The 21881-nt window shown below is 41.5% G+C and overlaps 1 protein-coding gene across 2 annotated transcripts; it reads left to right on the top strand.

The window, feature by feature from the left end:
• The first annotated feature begins 61 nt into the window (after positions 1 to 61).
• DHFR (dihydrofolate reductase) lies at positions 62 to 20899 on the top strand. Of its 2 annotated transcripts, XM_075020160.1 has the most exons (7): positions 199 to 226; positions 725 to 774; positions 4256 to 4333; positions 4497 to 4602; positions 5480 to 5606; positions 17453 to 17568; positions 19207 to 20899. In XM_075020160.1, the coding sequence occupies exons 3-7, from the start codon at positions 4270 to 4272 to the stop codon at positions 19292 to 19294; spliced, it is 501 nt and encodes a 166-aa protein (XP_074876261.1). In that variant the 5' UTR covers positions 199 to 226; positions 725 to 774; positions 4256 to 4269; the 3' UTR covers positions 19295 to 20899. The 2 variants fall into 2 exon arrangements, with proteins under 2 accessions (XP_074876260.1, XP_074876261.1); XM_075020159.1 differs by lacking the exon at positions 4256 to 4333 and having other exon boundaries at positions 62 to 226.
• Positions 20900 to 21881: the final 982 nt, after the last annotated feature.

The raw sequence follows: 21881 nt of genomic DNA, 5'->3' as shown, positions 1-21881 counted from the left end.
CGGGGCCGCGGCGGAGGCGCCTCCGCCCGCCCGCCCGAGCGCGGAGCTGCCGCCCCGTCGCCGCCCCCTCGCCCCGCCCCGCCGCTGCGCGCTCACTCGCTCCGGAGGCCGGCGTGGCGGCAGAGGCGGCCGCGGGTGTCATGGTGCGCTCGCTCAACTCCATCGTGGCCGTGTGCCAGAACATGGGCATCGGGAAGGACGGCAGCCTGCCCTGGCCGCCGCTGAGGTACCGCGGCTCTGTCCGGCCCGCTTCTCCCCGCCGGGGCGGCCGGCCCGCGGGCGGACTACAGCTCCCAGCGTGCAGCGCGGCGCGGGCCTCGCCGGCGGGCCGCCTGGAGGCGCGCGTTGCGCGCTGGGAGTTGTAGTCGGGGAGGGCGACGCCTGACAGGGCGGGAAAGTGTCCGCCGTGGCGGTTGGCGGGGCCGCGGCCGGGGCAATGGCTGCCGGGCCCCGCGGCCGTGCCGGGGAGCCCCGAGGGGCTCGGGGAGGCGCGTCGGCAGGCTCCCGGCCGTGGATTATCTCTCATGCAAGCAGGGCCGGGGCCAAAGGTCCCCCTTCAGGCGCGGCACCGGACCGGGACCGGGACCGGGACCGGGCCCAGTCCAGCCTGTCCTCCCCGGGTGTCGGCGGCACTTGCGTTACGTTTTGTTTTTTTTTTTTCCAATTAGAGAAACGTACCTTATTCCTAAACCACGTTGTAATGCTCTTTTTCTTCCCTTGCCAGGAATGAGTTCAAGTACTTCCAGAGAATGACTAGCACATCCCACGTGGAAGGTAACCTTGTACTTGTTGCAGAGGGGTGCCTCTACTTACTAGGATTAATTTGTGGTATCAGTCACGGAAAAGGCTGGTAATTTTACTTTTCCCTGACTTAAAAGTCCTGCTTCTGCAAACAGCTTGCCCTTTCCTGCCCTCCCCCGCCTCACAAGTATTTTACCCATTTGTAAATGTCATCTGCAGCTTGCTTCTGTTAGGTGAAGAAACTGGAGATGAATCTGATGCTTCAGGGCTGCAGATGATTTGGAAATAAAAAGAATTTCAAAGTCTAGTTTCCCCAACAGGGTAGAAAACTCCACCTACCTGTCTCTACCTACAACTCTGTTGTGGTTTAAGCCCAGCTGGCAACAAAGCACCACAAGGCCACTCGCTCACTCCTTCCCTCCAGCTCCAGTGGGGTGAGGAGGGGAAAATCTAAAGAAATGCTCCGTGGGTCAAGACAAGGACAGGGAGGGATCACTCCCCACTTATGGTCACGGGCAAAACCCAGACTCAACTTGAGGGGAAAAAACAAAATCAATTTAATTTACTACCAATCAAATCAAAACAAGCATAATGAGAAGTAAAACCAAATCTTAAAACACCTTCCGCCCCACCCCTCACCCCACTCCTTCCCGGCTCAACCCCACTCCCGGTTTTCTCTACTTCCTCCTCCCCAGCAGCGCAGGGGGACAGGGAATGGGGGTTGGGGGCAGCTCGCCACACATCATCTCTGCCACTCCTTCCTCCTCAGAGGGAGGACTCCTCACTCATCCCCTGCTCCAGTGTGGGCTCCCTCCCACAGGAGACAGTCCTCCACAAACTTCTCCAACGTGGGTCCTTCCCATGGACTGCAGTTCTTCACGAACTGCTCTAGCGTGGTCCCTTCCACGGGCTGCAGTCCTTCAGGCACAGACTGCTCCAGCATGGGTCCCCCGCAGGGTCACAAGTCCTGCCAGAAAACCTGCTCCAGCTTGGGCTCCTCTCTCCACGGGTCTGCAGGTCCTGCCGGGACCCTGCTCTAGCATGGGCTTCCCGTGGGGTCACAGCCTCCTTCGGGCATCCCCCTGCTCCGGCATGGGGTCCTCCCTGGGCTGCAGGTGGAGATCTGCTCCACCGTGGACCTCCATGGTCTGGGGGGGGACAGCCTGCCGCCTCACCACGGGCTGCGGGGGCATCCACCTCCTCCGGCGCACCTCCTCCCCTCCTTCCTCACTGACTGTGCTGCCCACACAGGGCTTTCTCTCACATCCCGCTCTCCTCCCCCGCTGCAGGTTCCCCTTCTTCAACCTGTTCTCCCAGAGGGCTCCCGCCATCGCTGACTGGCTCGGCTTTGGCCAGCGGCGGGTCCAACTCGGAGCCGGGGAAGCTTCTGGCAGCTTCTCACAGGAGCCAGCCCTGCGGCCCCCTCCCCCGCTACCAAAAAAACCCACGCCACAGAAACCCAAAACAAACTCCAACCCTGAACAAGTTAAAAATGGAAAGGTTTTTATATGCTGATTAATTAGCAGAGGTTTTTTTCAGGCTGTATTAGCTTATCTAACTCATTTGCTGTAGCTCAGCCTTGGCCTTTTGTTCCACCCCTCTGACCCTTTGGACAGTAATTTTGCTTGATTTTCTGAGTGCTGAGCCATCCCAAAATACTAGAAAACCCTAACCGTACTGGTAATATACAGCAACAATACTGCAAGCCTATGCAGTATATCTGTGCACTGTAATATGCAACTGTACTGGTAATATGCAACAATAATGTTCAGGCCCAGCAAGACTTTTGCAGCAGAGTAATATTACAGACTCTATTGATTTGGTGAGACAAAACCAGTTACTGTGGGGTGAAAAAATTTGTGAAAATCAGCACAAGAGTGCTGTAGACTAGACTACTGGTCATCTGCAGGTACTGCCAGGACAAGGTGCATGGTCGAGCTGAAAGGAGGAATAGGACCTCCCTGAGCCACGCAACTAGGTCACTGCATCTAGTGGAATCAGAGCTGTGAGAGACAACAGGTTTTTCCTCACGTTCTTGCTGCTTCTCTATTTGCCAACGTGGTCACTCTCTTTCCTGTAGTTTTTTTCTATGCTCTTGTTAAAACCACTGTCTAGCAAAACTCAGTTGTTTGCTAAAACTTCTGGGCAGCCTAACATGTGACCTATTCCATAATCTGATTTGAAGGTCTGTTCCATATTCCACAAGGAATGTCTCATTTCATTCTGCAGCAGTCTTAAGTGAAGGATTTTATTTATATTTTGGAGACCCGATTCAGCTCATTGCAACCTTACGTACAAAAAAGACAGAACACAATTGTAAGTCTTTTTATATGTCTGCAAGTTGCATCTTACCTGGCACGAATAACCCATGATCAAAAAAGATGTTTTAAATACAATGAAAAAGAAAAATTTTGCTCCATCCTGCCTGCCAATCTTTTGATAAGCTATGACCTTAGATGCTAGGCAGTTAAGTTGCTTCATAACCAGACCTCTTAATGGATTATGCTGCCGTAAATGTTCACAGCAGGGATATCACCATTGGCTCAAAAAAGTCAGAGAGTCATTGATTTTTGAAAGAGGGAAGAATACCATGGAGAAGCATCACCTGATCTTGCTTTTAGTCTGCTTGCATACCTGCACTGTCCAGTGCTGTGAATTGCTTTAGACAAATCTTTGTTCTGACCCTGTAGGCATCCCAATGTGAGTCTTGAGTAAGAAAATACATACATTTTTTCAGAATGTGCATTTCCATCAGCAGTGGTGCCAGTGGTCTGGGCTAACATACCTAAACTGACGTTGCAGTATGTATGTTGGAAACTTGCTCATGAAGCTTACCTGCAGGAGAAGGGTCTTTAGACACTGCTAATAAACAACTGGAGCATCAGTTCTCTGGTGTGATCTAGTAGATCCAGCCTGTCTCAGATCAAGAAGCAGGGAGGATAACTGTGAACAAATACTACTTTCTTTTCTGTAAAATCTCTCCTGCTATGTAACATTGTAAAAAATTTCCTGCTACCTTTGTGTGTTTATTTCTCTGACAACTCTATTTGCTTATAAAGAGAAACCTCTTCTTAGCAGGGTATATATAAGAAGTAATCAGGTTGTGAGTGTTTGGCTTTGGTCAGAAATGATACTTATGGGTGAATTCTAGAATATGATTGAACACCTGCTGCACTTCTGCTTTGGCTTTAATTTGGCTGGTTCTGCTCCTAAAAGTTGTCCTTTCACCTGGCTTTTTTTTTTCCCCACCTTAAATAACTCTCAAAGCTGGCAATTATTCCTGATTGTGTAACTGAAATGACAGAACATGCAAACACAAAGTCGATTACTGTATGCTGCTCAGATTTATAAAGAGAACAATGATGTTTTTTCACACTAAGAGAACTCTTTTGAGGGTGTGAGTTGGTCTCACACACGGAGATTAATTTGGCCCTGTAACTATAGCAGAGCTGATGTCTGTGCAATGCATGTAATGGGCAGTGACATGCCTTTTTTGATTTTCTTTCAATTGTAGGTTTATAGGTGTGCATGAAACTACTTTGGTGTCAACTGCCTGACAAGGCTTTGAGGCCACAAACGTGTTCTTCTACAGGTGTGACTAATTTGAGATTTGGGGCCTAAGCTTATACTTTTGTTAACTGCCAAAATGGAGTTTGGAAGGGTGAGGGGAAGTCCGATAGTGTCACTAAATAACCAAAACAAATTTGGGACAGAGCAAAAGTACCCGTTAAATAAGTGTTTTCTCTCTTACTCAGGTAAACAGAATGCACTGATAATGGGTAAAAAAACCTGGTTCTCCATTCCTGAGAAGAATCGTCCTTTAAAAGGCAGAATTAATATAGTGCTCAGCAGGGAGCTCAAGTATGTATGATGAATAATAGGCCTGTAAAAGAAATAAAAAGTTTTAGGTCTGCACCTGTGTAAATGTAACATTTTTGATATCTGGTTAGGAAGCATCTCTGCTATTGGTTCTGAGTGATATTACTACTTTACCTTTAATTCTTTAATTATTATTTTTATTTTATGTTTTAATTAATTCACAAGATAATTGTCATTACTTTGCATAATAAATACTAGTCCTAGCTCTACACACAAACCATCTGACAATTGTCAGTAGTCTTTCTGACTGATGTATTTAACTGTATTTCTCTAGTTCCTGGTTAGATTGGTAGCTCTTAATCCCTCTTTTGAAGTTTATTTTTATTAGCATTTAAGGAAGAAGAACTGTCAGTTTTCAGAGCTCTCCTCTTGAATGCGTCACCCATGGCCATCCAAATATTCTTAAACAAAAATGTCTACTTATAATGGTTTATTGGTCTGGAGGATGTTGGTGGGGTTTGGGCTGAATATGTGGGGGAGTGGGCTATAGGGGCTTTTTGACTGTTTTTATTGAATGAAATATTAATGTTCTAGAATTCAAGTAAAAAACTATTTAATTTTATAGATACCTATATTTCTCAGTTATGCTTTTTTAAAAACATGATACAGAATTTCAGATCTGTAATTTATAATGCCTCTTAAGTCACAGTTATGATTAAACTGTGATTTATTAAACAAACCTGCAGTCAGATGCGAATTCTAACATAGTTAAGCAACAGTAGGCATTTCAAAATAATTAACTAATGTGAAACATATAGTTCTTTGTGAATTTAGCAAACACATTATGTGGCTAGATTGTATTGATTATCATGATGAATGATCCTTGAATTATTTAGTAATAAAACTTTGCTTTTTCTAGTGAAACCCCAAAAGGAGCACATTATCTTTCCAAAAGTCTGGATGATGCTTTAGCTCTTTTGGATTCACCAGAATTAAAAAGTAAAGTCGATATGGTTTGGATCGTCGGAGGAAGTTCAGTTTACAAGGTACATTTAGAGTACTCATAACTAACTTGCTTTCTGTGATGGGATGAGGATGGCTCAAATTCCTATTACTTCCGCTTTAGGAAGTGCTTTTCCTTCATGTGACCCAGCAACTTAGCGAATCCAACAGAACAAGTCTTGGAGAGTAAGATTTCAACTCACAACTTTAAAATATCTGTCCAAGTAACCAGATGTTGCTCTTGCTAATGGTCCAGTGTCATACAGTCATTGTGCTTTTGAGAGCTTTTCTTAAATATCTAAATTGCTAGGTTTTTCAGCCAAACCCTATATCGCTATGTTTATTTTACTGAGGTAGTAGACTGACTCTGCAGAGGATGTGAAAAAAAAAAAAAAGGAAAAATGATCCAGGATTTTTAGCCAGAGTATGACACTTTATACAGGTAAGAAAAGGGGATTTAGAGAGAGCTGGCAGGTGATGGTGTCAGCAATAAGAGGAGATAATCATACAACAGAAGGTAGCACTCGCTCTGTTATCCCAGCCAGCAACCAGGCATCTGTAGTGTTCCCACTCTCCAGGTTTCCCTTGGTGTCTAGGGTGTCTCAGTATTCAGGTATCCATTCATGTGCAAGAAGACGACTTGTGCCACTTTCTTCTCGGCACCATCTTTGCACAGACAAAGCCCTGTGTAAACTGTCTTGTTTTCCCACAAATGCAATAGTCTTCCTGTCCTTGACTAAGATATTAGCTGTACAATGTGAAGGTTTGGAGTAAAACCTATCTTCTCTTCTTGTTGCCCAGTGTTTACTCAGCCATTTTTCTCCCTTACCCCAAATTCTCCCTGTCATTTTCCGTTTATACACACGTAAAGTTTAGTCAACTCCCCATGCCTCCACCCACATCCCTAGAGTCATCCTTTCAGCCCCTACACCGTCAGGGTTCTGCGCTTTAACTCTTGATTCTGTCTTCTTTTGTTAAGTTCTCATATAATTTGTATTTATTGTCAAGCAGTACCACACAAAAGATTGTGGCCATCAACCCTAGTTCCTTTCGTATCAGTCAGGAGAATATGGAATAAGGACAGCAGTAAGCATTCTTTCTTCTGATAAGGAAAAAAAAAATTTAATTAAGAATTGTAAAGCAAATTTTTTTTTATATATATAGTGAAGGAAGCAGTTCTGCTGTCCTTTAGTTGTTACAAGTATCCGGGGAAATATACTCCACTTTTTTTGGCGCTTGGACTTTAGGGGTGTGGTGAAAATGCTGTCATGCTCCTGGTAGCAAATTAGGGCTGATAATATGCATTGTATATGGGGTGGGAAAATACATTTTCCAATATTTCTCGCTTTTTCAGTTTGTGCCTTTCATGAACCTCTTCTCTGTGTCTTAGGGAATGCATCTTTTACAGTAAAAAAAGCAAAATAGTTAGATGCTGCTAAGGTTGTAAGAAAAATAAGATACATATGCAAATAGCCTGTAAAACACTGTTGTTCCTCTATTTTTTTTTTTCTTTAATTTATGTTTTATAATACTTTTGCATGTGGTGAAGTCCACCATATATTTGATGTCCAAATGCATTCAGTCTATAATCAGATATTATCATATAGAATTAACCTGTCCTTCACTCTCAGCCATTAAAATGCCTGCTTCCAGGCAATAAATAGCAAGTTTGTTTCTGGAGACAGATTCTCTTCAGCTTGGGCATAACTGCCTAACATGAGCAAGAGACTGGATGTGGCTTCTGCCTGTAAGTCTGCAGGATGCACAGTGTCAACATTTACCCCTTCCATGCAATGGCCACATGCTTAGCTAGGGCTGCAAAGAGTGATTTTTTTTGCTTGTTCTTCAGGAGCATCTGTGTTGTAGACTTCTAATTTAACTATTTTTCCATTGTCTGGCCGATATTTGGTAGAAAACAATGCCGTTTTTTAGACTATTACTTGCCAATACTTAGATTATATGCAGGCAGTTTTGTTCGAGAGTACTTTTGCAACACAGTACTCGTGCTGATCAGCATAAGGGAATATGACTTAACATCTACTCGGGACTTTTCAAAGGAATTTTTAATTCATTAGGGAGAAATCTGTCAGTTTTATACTGATTCCTGCATTCAAACTGGTTTTGTGATCATAATTAAAGGGTTTGATGGAAACCAAACACCTCTACCAAAACCGCAGGTAATATTTTTAGTGCCTGTATTAAAGATGCTGAAAGGATTACAGGAATATTTCCATTATACCCTGTAGAAATGTGTGGGAAGTAAAATAGCAATTGGTAGTTGAAGTGAATAATTTTATTCAGTAGTTGTAGGTATTTGCTTTTAAAGCACTCTTTGGATCTTACTACTTTGTATGGCTCAGAGGTTTAGAACTGATTGTGTTTATTAGTACAAGCCTGTGATGGAGAAAGTGTCTGTAACAACCTCAGCAAGTAAGTGCGACAGGAGTGGTTTGAAACAGGTAGTGCTGAGGACTTGAGTTTTCCACTTTTAGCACTTTGGGGAGTTTAACCCAAAGTTCAGATCTTTCAAACCAGGTAGAGCTTTATGAGGACAGACCTTGATGAGGAGAGCAGGACACTCCGGAAAGCACCATACTTTCCTTTTCATGTGTTGCCTGCAGATGATGGTCCCAACCACCATCAACCCCTTTGTTTTCCTGATCTTGTACCTCGCTCCTCCTACTCATTTACAGGTAACACTACTATGTCTGCTGAGTAAATCCTTTTGTGCATCTGAGTGTAGCCACACAACAGTGCAGTAGAGAGCTGTTTTGTATCAGGAGGAGCTAGTCTGTTATGATTCCGGTAAGAAGAGCACCCAGACTCTGTAAAGTGTCATTTAAAATGCTACTTACTAGAGCTAACACTTCAAGGAAGGACAGAATAGTTTAAGTAATTTTATATCCTTGTAGAAGTTTGGAACTCCAAATTGTGTGGCATTGAACAAGCCTCCAAGCCACGTGCAGCATGCTGCACAAACCCTGTCTGTAGAAAGGGCTACCCCATTTTGGTCATTCAAGCTATTTGTATTTTCTTGCATTTTCTTATAAGAAAACAAGTCTATTCATCATTTCTGCTGTCAGACAGAAAGGGTGTTCACATAAGAACTTCTTGCTATTCTTTTACATGAAGGCAAGGACACGCAGGTGGTATAGCTCCCTGAAGCAATCCTCCAAGCCATATTTCGGTAGATGGTATGAGGAGGGAACATGCACATGATCTTCCAGGCCTTTGCTCTCTTTGGTTTCCCACACCCTTTGTGGGTGCTCTGGGCAGCACCCACATCCCAGCCAGGTTCCAGACCCAGGATAGCGAGCCAGAAGGGTTACCAAGAGTGGCCCACAAACTGAGGCTGATTCACACATGTTTCAGGAGGTTTCCAAAGAACCCCAGACTAGAAAGGGATGCTGGCACCTTCTTTCTGCATGGGGTCATTCAGGATGTTTGAACGCCTGCCTTATGTGAAATACTGCTTCCCCTCTGCCTCATGCTGCCTTGCCCAGATACCATGCTGAAATACAAGCCTGGCTTATCCTCATCCAGACAGTTGTGCCGAGGTGGAGCATCTGCCCAGCTGCCAGAGTGCAGAAGAGCACTCTTTGGGACACGGGTGTCCAGCCTGTCTCTCAGTCTCAAGTATGGATGGCTGCTGTGCCCTGTCCAGCCTCTGAGAACTGAGGCAGGCAAAGGTGCTACAGCATGCGCTCCAGCACGGCATTTCAGGACAGGATGCTGCTCTCAGCAACAGAGGGGCAAGGAATGGGATGGAGGCAAGGGACTGCTGCCATTTACAACCTCTTTGTTTTAGGACTGTAGAGGAGAGGGGAGCAAGCCTGATGGTCTCTGAACATTTATAAGGACACAGTGCAGCTGTCTATTGCTTATGGCCATCTTGCCCACTGCCCCGAGGTTCTCAAGGACACAGTTCTCTCCAGGGTGGTGGGAGTATTGGCATAAGCTGCTTCAAGATGTGTAAAGAACGGAAAAAGGTGAGCTCTGAACCGGGTGGCCATCCAAGTCCTCATGTAGGTTACATTCATGCTGTGTTCAGCAGCATACTCTGGGAAATGGTCTCTTCTGGGCCTTGGCCTCTGCAACAGGAAAAGGCAGAGCAGCTAGACATAGTAGACATTTTGGTGGGGACAGGGAGAGCTGATTAGAGTGTTGGTCTTAGGAAGGGAGAGCAGAAAAGATTGAAAACAGCTCCCACAGTCCACTGAAGGTTCAAAAACCTCACGCAGCCTTCACCTTCTTAAATTTGGCTTGATGTTGATCACCTCATCAGCTTTGTAATCTGATACAGCCACAAGGTAGTACTGCTACCTCCATGGAAGTGTTTGGACTTCTCACAGCACAAGTTTACACGTTTCATTTCTTTGGATCTCAGTGTGATGCCATACTGGATCTTCTGCACTATTCTGGATGTCCTGAGTTCTAGAAGGACTTGGTGTTGCTATTGATTGTATGGATGAGGAAGGAGGAGTGTAGCAGCCCAGCAATGGCCAGTAGGTCACAGCAATTACAAAGCCATTATGCATCATGAGAGGCACTCCATCATTTTACGTGAGCACTCGATGTTTTGAGAGCCGTCTGCTGGCTTGTGAGTGCTTGTGTGCTGGAAAACTTGTGGTGGTGACTCACTCATTGGTTCTGGCCCTTCAGTCCCTACTAGCTGTTAGAGCTTGTCAGACACGTTCCTGGAACAGATTCTGTGGCTTGGTTTCATCCCCAAGAAATTTAGTTCATCCGCACCAGGATTGCTCCCCAGTACAACTAAAGCATGGCGAGTGGGGACAATTGGAAGATTTATTTCATAACCACGTTTCTGTTCTGAGTTAAGACACTAATGTAGATGCACTCTGCGTGGAGGTGTTGTCTCTTAATTGAGAGGTTCAGGTCCTGGCTTTGACTGAAAAATAGTGCTACATGGAGATCCTAAGGGCGTCCGGTCAGTATAAATTATATGAGTTTCTTTTAACAGGATTTAAACTGTTTGTTTTAAAGTGATTAAAAACGACATTCAGATTTTACTAGGAAAAGGAACTGTAAGTCCAGCACATTCACAAATATTAAACAGGGACTTTAAAAAAAAACAAAAAAAAAAAGGTGTAGATTTACTTATGTGGATGGTATGGTCTTATGTTCTTAAGATATGTTGTTTGTAAAATGTTTAATGCAAGTCTTCTTTTGTCAAAATAACTGAGCACAAATCCCTAACAGCGAACCTACCAATGAAAAAAAATAAAAAAAAACCCCAAACAACTAGCAACGAAACTTTAAAAAAAAAAAAGACACGAAAAGAATTGAAACATTTATGACTCAGGTCCTCATAACCAAGGCCTCTTTAGTAACACCAAAACAGGCTATATGTCAAACAGGTTTTCATCTTGATAAAACAGTTTTTGCTACAGCATCTCGAACATTTAAAATTGTCTCTTCTAATTTATATGTTCCTACTCAGCTTGTTGCTTCCTCACAGAAGCAAACAATGACAGTCAAGGTCACATTGCTGAAGTACAAAATTGTATTCGTGTATTAAATTTGGAGAAGAAACTTGAAATTTCATAACAGAACAAAAAGTTCTTTCGTAAGAAGTTTTGTTGTTTTTGCTGTTAATATCTAGGCTGGCCATAACAGAAAATAGATGCTGGTGATAAATAGCATTTGGGGAAATTCTTCAACAAAGAGGCTTGAGCTGGAAAATTAAATTTCCAGTAATCTCCAAGGGAAAATTTTATCTAATATTCATGCTCAGGTGTCTTCCTATGTATTAGTATTTGACATATTGTGTTTGGTAATCTACCCCCTTTCATGCCTCAAAATTATTGAATTATGAAGTTGCTATTCATATTTAGTGCAGCAAGTCTCTTGCAGATGATTAATTACCCTCTTAAATAGAGTTTCTTGACTAAGCGTATAAGCTTCACTGGGTTCTGAATGCCCTGAGTGGGTTATGAATGCCACATTTGCTAAGCTTCAAATCTTTGCTGTACAATGAGGATGACTTTTTAAGAGAGAGAATTATGAACAATTTGAGTCACTAGTGTTATCATGATTTTTTTCAAGTCTGTCAAAACTTTATTAGCTAATACTAATATCCTAAAATACACATTTTAAAGATTACGTTTTAGTATGTCTGAATTTCCTGTAAACTATAAAAGATATAATAGTAATTTTTCTACCTTCTGTGCATATCAGACAAAGTGGGTTTGGGCTGCATACCTACTGGAATGATTTTAAGCTATCATCAGAATAGAGACTAATGCATATGTTACCATGTTTTTGAAGTGTTGCATTCAGTCTGAGATGTGACTGAGCACCAAGATCCACTTAAAAGTGAGCTACGCAGACAGCTCATTTTTCCATGCTCACATGCTCCACTCTTGTAGGTTGCAGTGCTGTTGCTTCCTTCAAACAGTGCTCTCAAAGAACATGCTGCAAAAAGCAGGCTTCTCTGAGCTGTGTGACGCTGTTGACATGGAAGACATCACACTGCAGGCCTGAATCATTACTCTGCTCTTGGAGCAACCTGTGCAAAAACCTGAGCACTGCATTGGCTTCTACATTAGTTCTGTTTTAAAGCAAACTAATTAGTATAGCTTAATCCTATTGACGTTTTTGAAAACTGGTAAGATTACCCTGTGTAAAGTGAAGACTGAAGGTTGTTGTGGTTGCACTGACCGTATGTTCTTTCCCTCTCCCACCAAGCTCACGATGGTATTCAATTATGCATGTTCATGGTCCTGAGCAGTTGTTTCCAAGGAAGGTTACTGTCTTCCTGGCATATATGCAAATGTAACTCTCCTACTTCATTACTGTAATGTCGCAGAATCCTTCTTTACAGGAGAATTTTCCCATGTGTAGTTGTGTAGCTTTGTGTAGTTGTCTGAACAAAAAGATGGGAATGGGAAGACAGTTTTCCTGTATTCCTATGACCTTCTAGGTGTTTTTTGAGAAAGGGTTTGAGCACTTGTAGTCCAATTCCCTAATACCTCTTTTGTGTAAAAGTGGCAGAGTCACAGCATTTACAGCTGACAGCACTGTCCTCCAATAGAGATTTATGTTTTGTAAAAATGTATCCATGGCTATTGTAGTCATGCCTCTGATGGCCAGTGCTTCTTGCTCTTACCTAGTTATAAATAAAATCAGAGGAAACAGAACTGCAATATTAGCAATGTCTAGTGGATTAACTAATAATTTCTTATACAAGTTTAAGAATTTTCTGTAATTTAGCATCTTTATACTTTCACAGACTAGAGAGAGATAAATGCAGCCTTTCCACTACAGTCTTCAAAATAAACTCAGAGGATTTTTAATACAGAAAGAAAGGTGTATTATTGCTATTACTCCTAAACAAGCTTTTTGTGTGCATGTTCTTGTGAACAAATGTATTGATTTGACATTCCTCTGGGAAAAAATAATGACTAAAAAAAGGTTAATACATGAGTCACTTGCAGGCACAAATCATGCGCCTATGAAAGATTGTGGCTTTTTAAGTTCTTTTTCAAAGATGCTTGCAGAGATCATAGAGGAAAAGATTTAAAAGACTAACACAGCGAAAAGTCTAGTGACTAAAGTATATCTGTTTCTGAAAGGGCAAAATGGGCAGGCTTTTCGATAACAGTCATAGAAGAATTTTGTTGCACTTGCCTTTGTCCCTGGCAGAGAAGTGGTGGTGGGAGCTACCACAGTGTCTCTTCCCTCACTAGGCTTAGCCTTAGTGGCTTGGGAAAGAAGGGCTGTTGATTCTCCTGGTTATCCCCACAACTCTCCTAATAGCTGAAGTTCAACTTAGGCAAGTCCTTTTACCTAGGTAAGATCTAGAACTTTGTGAGATCTTCGGCTGTGAGATTTTTTTAATGTATAAAATATATTTTTTAATACTCCTGTGGCTTCAAAATGCAACTTGCCTATATGATCCAATATATTTTAAGCGTTGAAAAAAAAGAATGCAAATAAACAGCCTGTTTATGTTAAAATTTCTCTTTTATAGTATTCTCATATTTTGTTTAGATTGGCAATGTTGTTGTCTAGAAAGACACTTGAAAAATAAGTGCCTCAGGTAGTTACTTTGTCTGGTTTACTTATTTTATGTAATTGATAGAAGATGAGAAAGCAGAAGCAGTGTGTGTGTATCCTAAAACCTCTGAATCTTTAAATCACTAGAAATAATTGGTCCCTTCTACAGCAATTGGTTGCTATGCCCACTACTTTACAGTGGTTTGGGGATTAGATCTATAAAAGATTAATTTTCCATATAATACTTCTGAAACTACTTGTAATACACAGCTGTTCTTTGTTGCAAAGCTTCAGGGCTGTTCTAACCTGTGTTTTACAAACAGAAACTAATTCAAGGCAATGGTCCTGCACGTGCAGACATAATCTAATCTTGTATGGCTCTCAGTCCAATGCAGCTGGAAATTATGGGGAAGATGATCCTTAGGTCATCTCCTTTTTGCTTTATGCTGCAGAGGCAGGCCTGCCGAGGATTTCTTGGAAGTGAGCAAAAAGACAAGAGTATGGTAAAATCTTTTCACAGGGTTATGAAGATACATGTGAGTAATAAAGAACTGTGGTTCACATATAGGGTTGACATACCTGGTACAGCAGGAGGGATCCTGACCCCTCAGCTCTCCTGTCCTCCCTGTCTTATGGAAAGTCATCTCTGCTTGAGGAGTGGTTCTGGTGTTTCTGAGAGATCAACAGCCACAGTTTTAATAGTCTTTGCTTTAACATGAACCAAAAATCAGCATTGCTTTTCCCTATTGGATCAGGCTGTAATAGCTTAAATAGTTCAGTAGGTGCTACACAAGGAGGTGAGCCTGTGTGGAGAAAAAAACACATATGCAACTCCCAAGGAAAACCAGTGCAGGTACAAATACAGTCCAAAGATAACTGAGTGGATTATGAGGGAAAAACACAGTAAATTAAAATTGTACCAAGAATGACTTTGAGACCCAGCATGGCAATGGAGTGAGGGGACCATAATGACCATGGAGTCAGGATGCAGATTTTTCAAATTTACAGAAGCATGAGCTCAGAGACATCATCATTTTGTTTTAAAAATCTCCTTTGCTTGCCCTGGTACAAGTATTTCCAACAAGTCCTCTCTTACTATCTTTTCCATCACATACATTATCCTCACATTTACAAAATATGCAAAACCAAAAAAGGTGGTACTGATCTCCTACTTACTGGCAGTGGTTTGTCTATTGAATATTGTGCTAACTTCCCACAGTATTGCCTGATCACTAGAAATATATTTAGTTACTGCACATTCTGTTTAAATAAGATTATTTACATCTATACCTTTGTATTATGTGTATGTTACGTTAAAACAAAGTCATATTCACCCTATTCTGTTCATTAGAGTAAATATGCATAATTTTATTTCCTTGATTAAATTCAGAGTAAGTATGTCAACTTTCTATTAAATCAGCACTATGCATCCTCTAACTTGTCTTCTGTACCAAAAACAGGTGGTGAAACTGATAGAGAGGGCTGGACAGGGCAAGAGTGAATTGAATGTTAGTGAGGAGCTACCTCAATCCTCATGCAAATGCCAGAGCTGTGATGAAACTCCTTCCCGATCCTGCCAGGTCCATAGCAGTAGTTTGCAGAGGCGGTGTCAGAGTCCAGTCCTCTCTGAACAGGTTCCTTTAGGGACTCCACACGTGGAAGGTTTCATGTTTGATATAAAATTTACTTACCTGAAATTTTCTAGTTACTGTCAGGGAACATGGAGAACCAGGTGCTGCCAAAGGGACGGGAGCTGGGACCTATGGGCAATAACCTGACTGGCATAACAGGGGCCTCCCCAGACAGGGCTCATGGTGGTGAGGCGGGTCCACAGGGTGCGATCCGGCCCCATGAAGGTAGCCAGAGTCAGACATAGCTCTGGGGTGACTAGACGGGGCCATGGGGACAGGCCAAGGCCAGGTCAGGATGTCAGCCCATGAGGTGATTCAATAATATACTGAAATCCCAATACAAGTGAAAATTACAGAGTAAAGCAACCGAAATACGAAGTCGAATCAGTTTACAAATGTGTTTCTCTTTGCCTGTCACTGTAATATGGTCACTGTCAGGACACTGGGCATTCCCAGCTGCTGGGGAGGAATATATGGGTTGAAACCAGCTCAAGCCTTTTGCTCTTCTCCAGGTTCTTTTTGTTTGTTGTTCAGGATTCACGGGCCATGTACACACGCAGACTCCCAGAGCTGGTCTGGCTAACTCAGGAAGCATTTGCACTTTTTTTATTAACTTGGGGACAAACAGTTATACAGCTGGCTGGTTCACGCAACTAATGCAACCATTTATCTAGAATGGAGGTCACCCTCCAGTCCCCTTCGTGCTAGGTTCAGCTTTCTTTGCCATATCTGTAGTCAGTCACGCCATATGCTCTTCCCTGACCTGTCTTGGTGGTACACAGTTCTTGCTGAAGCTGAATTCCCATAGAGCTGGATAGGAAGTTGATTTATTCTTCTACTACAAAAGTATCTCTGTTTACAGAACTTGCTATGTTTTTATTTGTGAAGCCGGTCATTCTTCTGTCATTCTGCAAGTGTATGTTTCTCCCCTTACCTCCCACCCTTATTTAAAGAAAGAAAGAATGTGGTATTTATATACAAACTGGATGAACACCAGTTCAGTGCTGTTGGATGCTGCTGTGCTGTGACTTACCCCTTCCATTTTAAGCTATTCTCTGGTAATAGAGCAGCTTTTCTAGAAACTAACTTCTCAGAAGCGATACCAATTAATTTTATTGGATTACATTTGCTATTACTTGGTTCCTGTACTTGTCAAAGTAGTACCTAATTGCATGCTGCATGGTGAATCACCTTTAACAAAGAGCATTGCTCATTGCCAATTTAAGGGAAAGGCAGAAACAGCTGTAAGCTTTTTAAAAATGCATTGTAACCAGGCACCAGTATAGCTTTTAATGTTTTTTTTTTAAAGTCTGGAAGAGGTGACTTTTCAGTCTGATCTGGAGACAAAGTGTCTTTTTTTAACTCCTGAGTTTGTGTGAATTTGTTAGTGAGGAACTCGCCTAACAGGTGTCTTCATAACTTTTTTCATCCAAGTAGCTTGGAAACTTTCTTTGTTGTTGTTGTTGGTATATAACTTTCAGTGCATATTATCACTTTATCATAATCCAGAGCTCAAACTTTGAAGTTAAACTGATAGATAATTTAATCACTGGAATTGCAAACTAATGCAGACTAAAAATACATTATAAATCACTAGCAGTGATATTAATTAAACATCAGAACAAATTACCTTGAGGTGTGGGCCTCCCCTACCACTTAAAGCTTCTTGTGTTTCAAAGAGGTATTATTCAGAAATTGCTTGTTGGGACTGGGCCATACTGCTCCTTTCTTCTCACAGGACTAATTTTTTCTTAATTTCTGTTAGATGCCTCAGGCTCTAGGAATAGGTATTGCTACCACTTACCAGGTGGAAATGGCACAAGATGAAATTGTCCCTTTAGAAAATGCTCTTGAGCAGAGTCCAAAAGAGGGAATTTAGAGTTCAATTTTCACTGCTTTGCTTAAATCCTGTAATTTATAAAATAGTAACTGAGTTTCAGTTTTAGGTAACATATTTGGTGTGCAATCTACAAGTAGAAAATATGCTAAGACTCTTATCTCTTGGTTCTTTTTGAATGCTGCCATGGTGATGGCTGGTGCAGGGAGAACAAGATTTTGGAGAATTCGTAAAGAAAGCTGGTGTTCCAAATAAGAGCTTATATTTGATATTATCTTACAGGCTTCAAATAGTGTTACAAAACAAGAATATTAAAAATTTTAATAAACAACACTTCTTCATGCATGGTTGAGCTGTGTTATGGGGAACAACTAAATTTTAATCATTTCTATTGTTTTTAAAGGCAGCAATGGAGAAGCCAATTAATCATCGATTGTTTGTGACAAGAATTTTGCAGGACTTTGAAAGTGACACATTTTTTCCGGAAATCGACTACAAAGAGTACAAACTTCTCACAGAGTAAGTATCAAGATGCATATGAGCCTTGTGTTCAGATGGAAGACTTAATAATCTTCTTTAAGTGTGTAAGCGTCCTATTAAAGCCATGTTCTGTTCTGAGTTAGAGGTGTTTTTCACAGTATTTTTCCCCAGAGTCATATTTTACTTACAACCTGGAATTGGACCACACTCAGCACAGAGAGGTTATTGGAACTTGCTGTGTTCTTCAACCTTCCCGTAATCTTTACAGTAAAGAATTGCATTTGTCGGTTTGCTTGAAAAGTAACTTTCTTACTGTTTCTCATTTTAGAATTACTCAAGTATTTACTAAGCTTCATAACTCTTAGTATGTTGTTAGTCAATGGTATTTAGCTTCTGAATGTCTTGATAAATTGCCAAAGACAAATTAAATGGGTTTGAGCAGGGAGGGTTGAGCCTTTATAGATTTCTAAGGTTATTCCTTTCTCCTGAGAAAATTACTTCTTCCTAACAAACTTAGTAGAAACAAGTATTGAACTGTAAGTTTCTGCCATTCACAGTGGTTTCTTCTATGTTATCTTTGTCATATTCCAGTCATACTTTTATGTCCTCTCCAATAAGATTACATCCAACAGGCAATAGGGAGGTGGCAAAAATTCAAACATCTGCCTCAAGAAGCAGCAAGGAGAGGACGTCTTCCTCTTCTTGCTACTCTCACTTTGGTTCCCAGCTGGTTACAGACCAGCAGTGGAAGAAAGAGAAGATATGGCAAGTCATGCTCTCTGCACAGGGCATGGGAATGAATTAGCACTGAAGTGGGGAGAGTAGATAGGGACAGCAAAGAAGGATGCGGGAGAGACAAACAAAGTGAGTGGGGAGGATGAATCACCTTTTCCAACTAACATGTTCTGAACTGTGCTGTGCCGTATCATGAGCCACATACTGATGTCTGACCTAAAGCTCCCCTCTCTTCCTCTTTTCTGTTTCTCAGATATACACTGGTTTTGGCCAGTGTGCTGAAATCAGAATTAGGCCTTAAATCATTAATTTATCAAATAGCAGATGATTTCCTCACTAAAGTGGAAACCTGATAAGAGTCAAACATAGGGAATAAAACCTGAAATTTCTTTCTCCCTCAAAGTCAACATTACTCATACAAAATCCTTATTCTGTCACAGGGGTCTGAAGAGATTTTTGAAAGTGTCTATTAATAAAAACTGCTTTAGTAAACCTGGAATATAGAGGAGCAGTCAGTTACTTTAAGAGGCAGTCGTAGACAAGAAACCTTTACCTTAGCATTCCCTCTAAACCATCTGAGGAAAAGCAAAGCAAAAAACCCCAAAAGTGTTCTGTATCTCTTCTACCTCTGCATACATTTTAAATAATGTCTTGGAGGCTTTAATAAAAACGTTGGGGGTTTTTGATTAAGCCAAAAAGGTAGGGATGTTTTTGCATCAGAGTATGCTCTCTTAATTTAAAAAGATGTGTGTACAAGTTGCTGATAGTAGTTAACATGATTCCTAAAAACAGTTTGTACTTAGTAAACCTGTTGTAAGGATGGTATTTTCATCTTTTTTCAAACAACTTTCTTTTCAAATTGATTGGATAAATTACAGGTCACTCATAATGTTATTTTTATCTACTTGTTGGCTTTTGCTTTTTCTTCTCCCCTCTCTCCAGGTACCCAGGTGTCCCTGCTGATATCCAAGAAGAGAATGGCATCCAGTACAAATTTGAGGTGTATGAAAAAGCCATCTCAGCACAATAAATGAGGCTTTCTGTACTTCTGTGTAAGGGCAGGCATTTTAAATCATGAAGTCTTATTGAGTGCAAATATATACTAAATTATTGAGAGAAAATCCTCCTTGATTGTACAATACCTCAGTAGTGAATGATTCCAAAAAACACACCCCACACTCTGAATATACAGCCAGCAATGGAAATATGAGGGTAGTCAGCAGCATGAAAGAGCTAGATCTAAGGAATACCACACCTATGGTTGGATGAGATCTTGCATTGATCTTTACAGTCCCGGGCAGCATCCCTAACAAGTCCATGAGTAATGAAAGGCATTAGACTGTTTCAGAACCTTTCTACCTAAACAAAGGTTTTGAGTATCTCCTGATTCAAAACACCCAACACTGAGAAAGTGTCAAAACTCCTGAGTTTGACTGGGGTGGTATGTACATTTATAACAATCTTTAAAATATACTGGTGCAGAGGAAAAGGTAAGCAAGCATAACAAGAGGAATGGAGTCTGGAAGCGTCGGGCAGCAGTTGAGGGTTAGATTGATCTGTCATGGAACTCCTCTCTTATCATCTTAACCATCCTGGGTACACAGCCTGCTTCAAGCCTTTTGGCTGAAAACACTGACTTACAAATTAATCTGATAAAGAAGTTTTAACATTTCTGTTAACTTCACACCCATGTAAAGGCTTGCTGCTCTTATAAGAAGTTGGTATGTCAGTTTGACTGTGGCCTCTTTGCAGTATAGGAACATAAACATTGCTTTCTTAACAGAACCTGTGTTCTTATGTCCCTTCTAAATGTTACCAGTGCAGAAGCAGAATGTTAATTTGTTGATGTGATTTTGACTATTCTGTGTTGCATACAAATACGGATTATAAGCAGATAGTGGAGTCCTGTTTCCTTTGTCATTAAACATAGCTAGTATAATAATGTTCTGCATTACTGTTCACTAGAGCAGTGAGTGAGCAATATACTGGTACTGAAGTAACACTGTGATTCTAATGGCATACAATGCCAAGTGTTGACCAAACTTTATTATTGCCAATATTATCACAACATTATCAGTAATACTAGTCTGTTGCTATGTTCTGGCTGTGAGGAGTTTGTCAGACGGCAGAGGACTCCATACATGAAGTGTCAATGGAGAGGAGCTAGGGTGTACTGTGCCCATCTATGCTTCCTGGTGCTGCAGCTGCCACCCTGAGAGTGATAACCTGCAGGGAGGGAGCCCTGCCTCCCTTTCACTGCAGATCAGTCTGAGACCAGAGGAGTGAAAAAAAAAGGTTTTTTTTAAAAAATTAACCCTCAAAACTCTGTTGACTGTTTCCCCAAAGCATTTTTAAAAGCATTGCCTTATGAAGCAGTATTGTGGGAGATTCGAGTAATAATGGTCATCCCTTAATGTCACACTGAGGCTCAGTTCTAACATCGGGGAGGGCAGCACTGTCCTTACACAGGTTATAGCTGTACAGAGGAGCATAACAGCACCCAGTTTTCTTTTGATTTTGCTTGCTTTTGAAAACGCAAATCTCTTTCATAAGAGAAAAAGAATGTCAGCTGTGAACACCTTGAATTTTCCATTGCAGTTAACAACATAACTGATAAAGATAATTTTTGCATCTATTCTGGGCTGTTTGTTTTCTCTGTGTTTCTTTTGCATTCTTAAAAACATAAGTACTTTACTGTGTTGATCTTCTTGCCCCATGTGTGCTGACTTTACATCAGTCGATGAAGACTAAAACAACGAAGTTATATGCTTGCGTAATACAGCAAAAAGTCTCCTGAGTTTTAATTTGCCAGCATATTGTGAAAAGGAAGGAAAAAGGCTGTTACCAGGGGGAGGTTATTTTTTTAAAAAATGCAAGTCACAGTGACCCTCGCAAGAGAAAATAACCTCCCAGAAGGGTTTAGTATGTACCAGTTAGTATTAAAGAACAGGTCACTGTTGAAAGCTCTGCACAGCTAGTCTGTAGAGTACTGTGGTTTATGGCAACTGACATTTATTAAAAGTGGAAGCAAGGAATTCATGCGGTGTTGAATTACACTGTGTTTGTGCCTAAGCCTACATTGCAGGAGATATGGTTCACTGAGGCCAGAATGTTTTGTACAACAACTTTAGTTGCGAAGAACTGTTAACTTGGATGCAAACAAGCCTACTGGGAACATAAGTAGTTACTCTGACTCTTGTGGAGTGACTTAGTCCTCTTCAGATTTAACTATATTTGTCAAATTCTACAACAAATTAAGTCAATTTATGATTCGTGGAAATGAGAACTTTGGAAATAACACATCAGTTTCCTACTTAAAACTTCTCAGAACGTATTAACAATGCAGTTTCTTCACTATGCCTCTCTGCCAAGAAGATGCATTTTTGTTTGGTTTTTAATAAAAGCACTGCATTTGGACAGCACCTTTTGCATCACAGGTTTTCAGTCAGAATTGGGAAAATGTATTTGATGTCAGTGAAGTTGGGTCCAAAAGAAGTATGTTCATGCTAATGGCAGACATAGCAGCCACTACAAGGTTAGATGGTTACTGTTTCAGGAAGATGGATAGGCAGAAAGAAAGGTGTGAGTCCCTGTGTTCCAGAAGCACATACAAAGAC

Source organism: Buteo buteo, chromosome Z (assembly GCF_964188355.1).
Source record: "Buteo buteo chromosome Z, bButBut1.hap1.1, whole genome shotgun sequence".
In the NCBI taxonomy this organism is placed as follows: Eukaryota; Metazoa; Chordata; class Aves; order Accipitriformes; family Accipitridae; genus Buteo; species Buteo buteo.
This window is presented reverse-complemented; position numbering and strand designations above follow the sequence as displayed.

What these genes read in the sequence shown, in the direction of transcription:
- DHFR (XM_075020159.1), top strand. Translation starts at nt 141, where the DNA reads ATGGTGCGCTCGCTCAACTCCATCGTGGCCGTGTGCCAGAACATGGGC. An exon ending in TAGCACATCCCACGTGGAAG is followed by an intron (nt 775 to 4,496) that starts GTAACCTTGTAC and finishes TCTCTTACTCAG; the next exon opens with GTAAACAGAATGCACTGATA. An exon ending in GAGTACAAACTTCTCACAGA is followed by an intron (nt 17,569 to 19,206) that starts GTAAGTATCAAG and finishes CCCTCTCTCCAG; the next exon opens with GTACCCAGGTGTCCCTGCTG.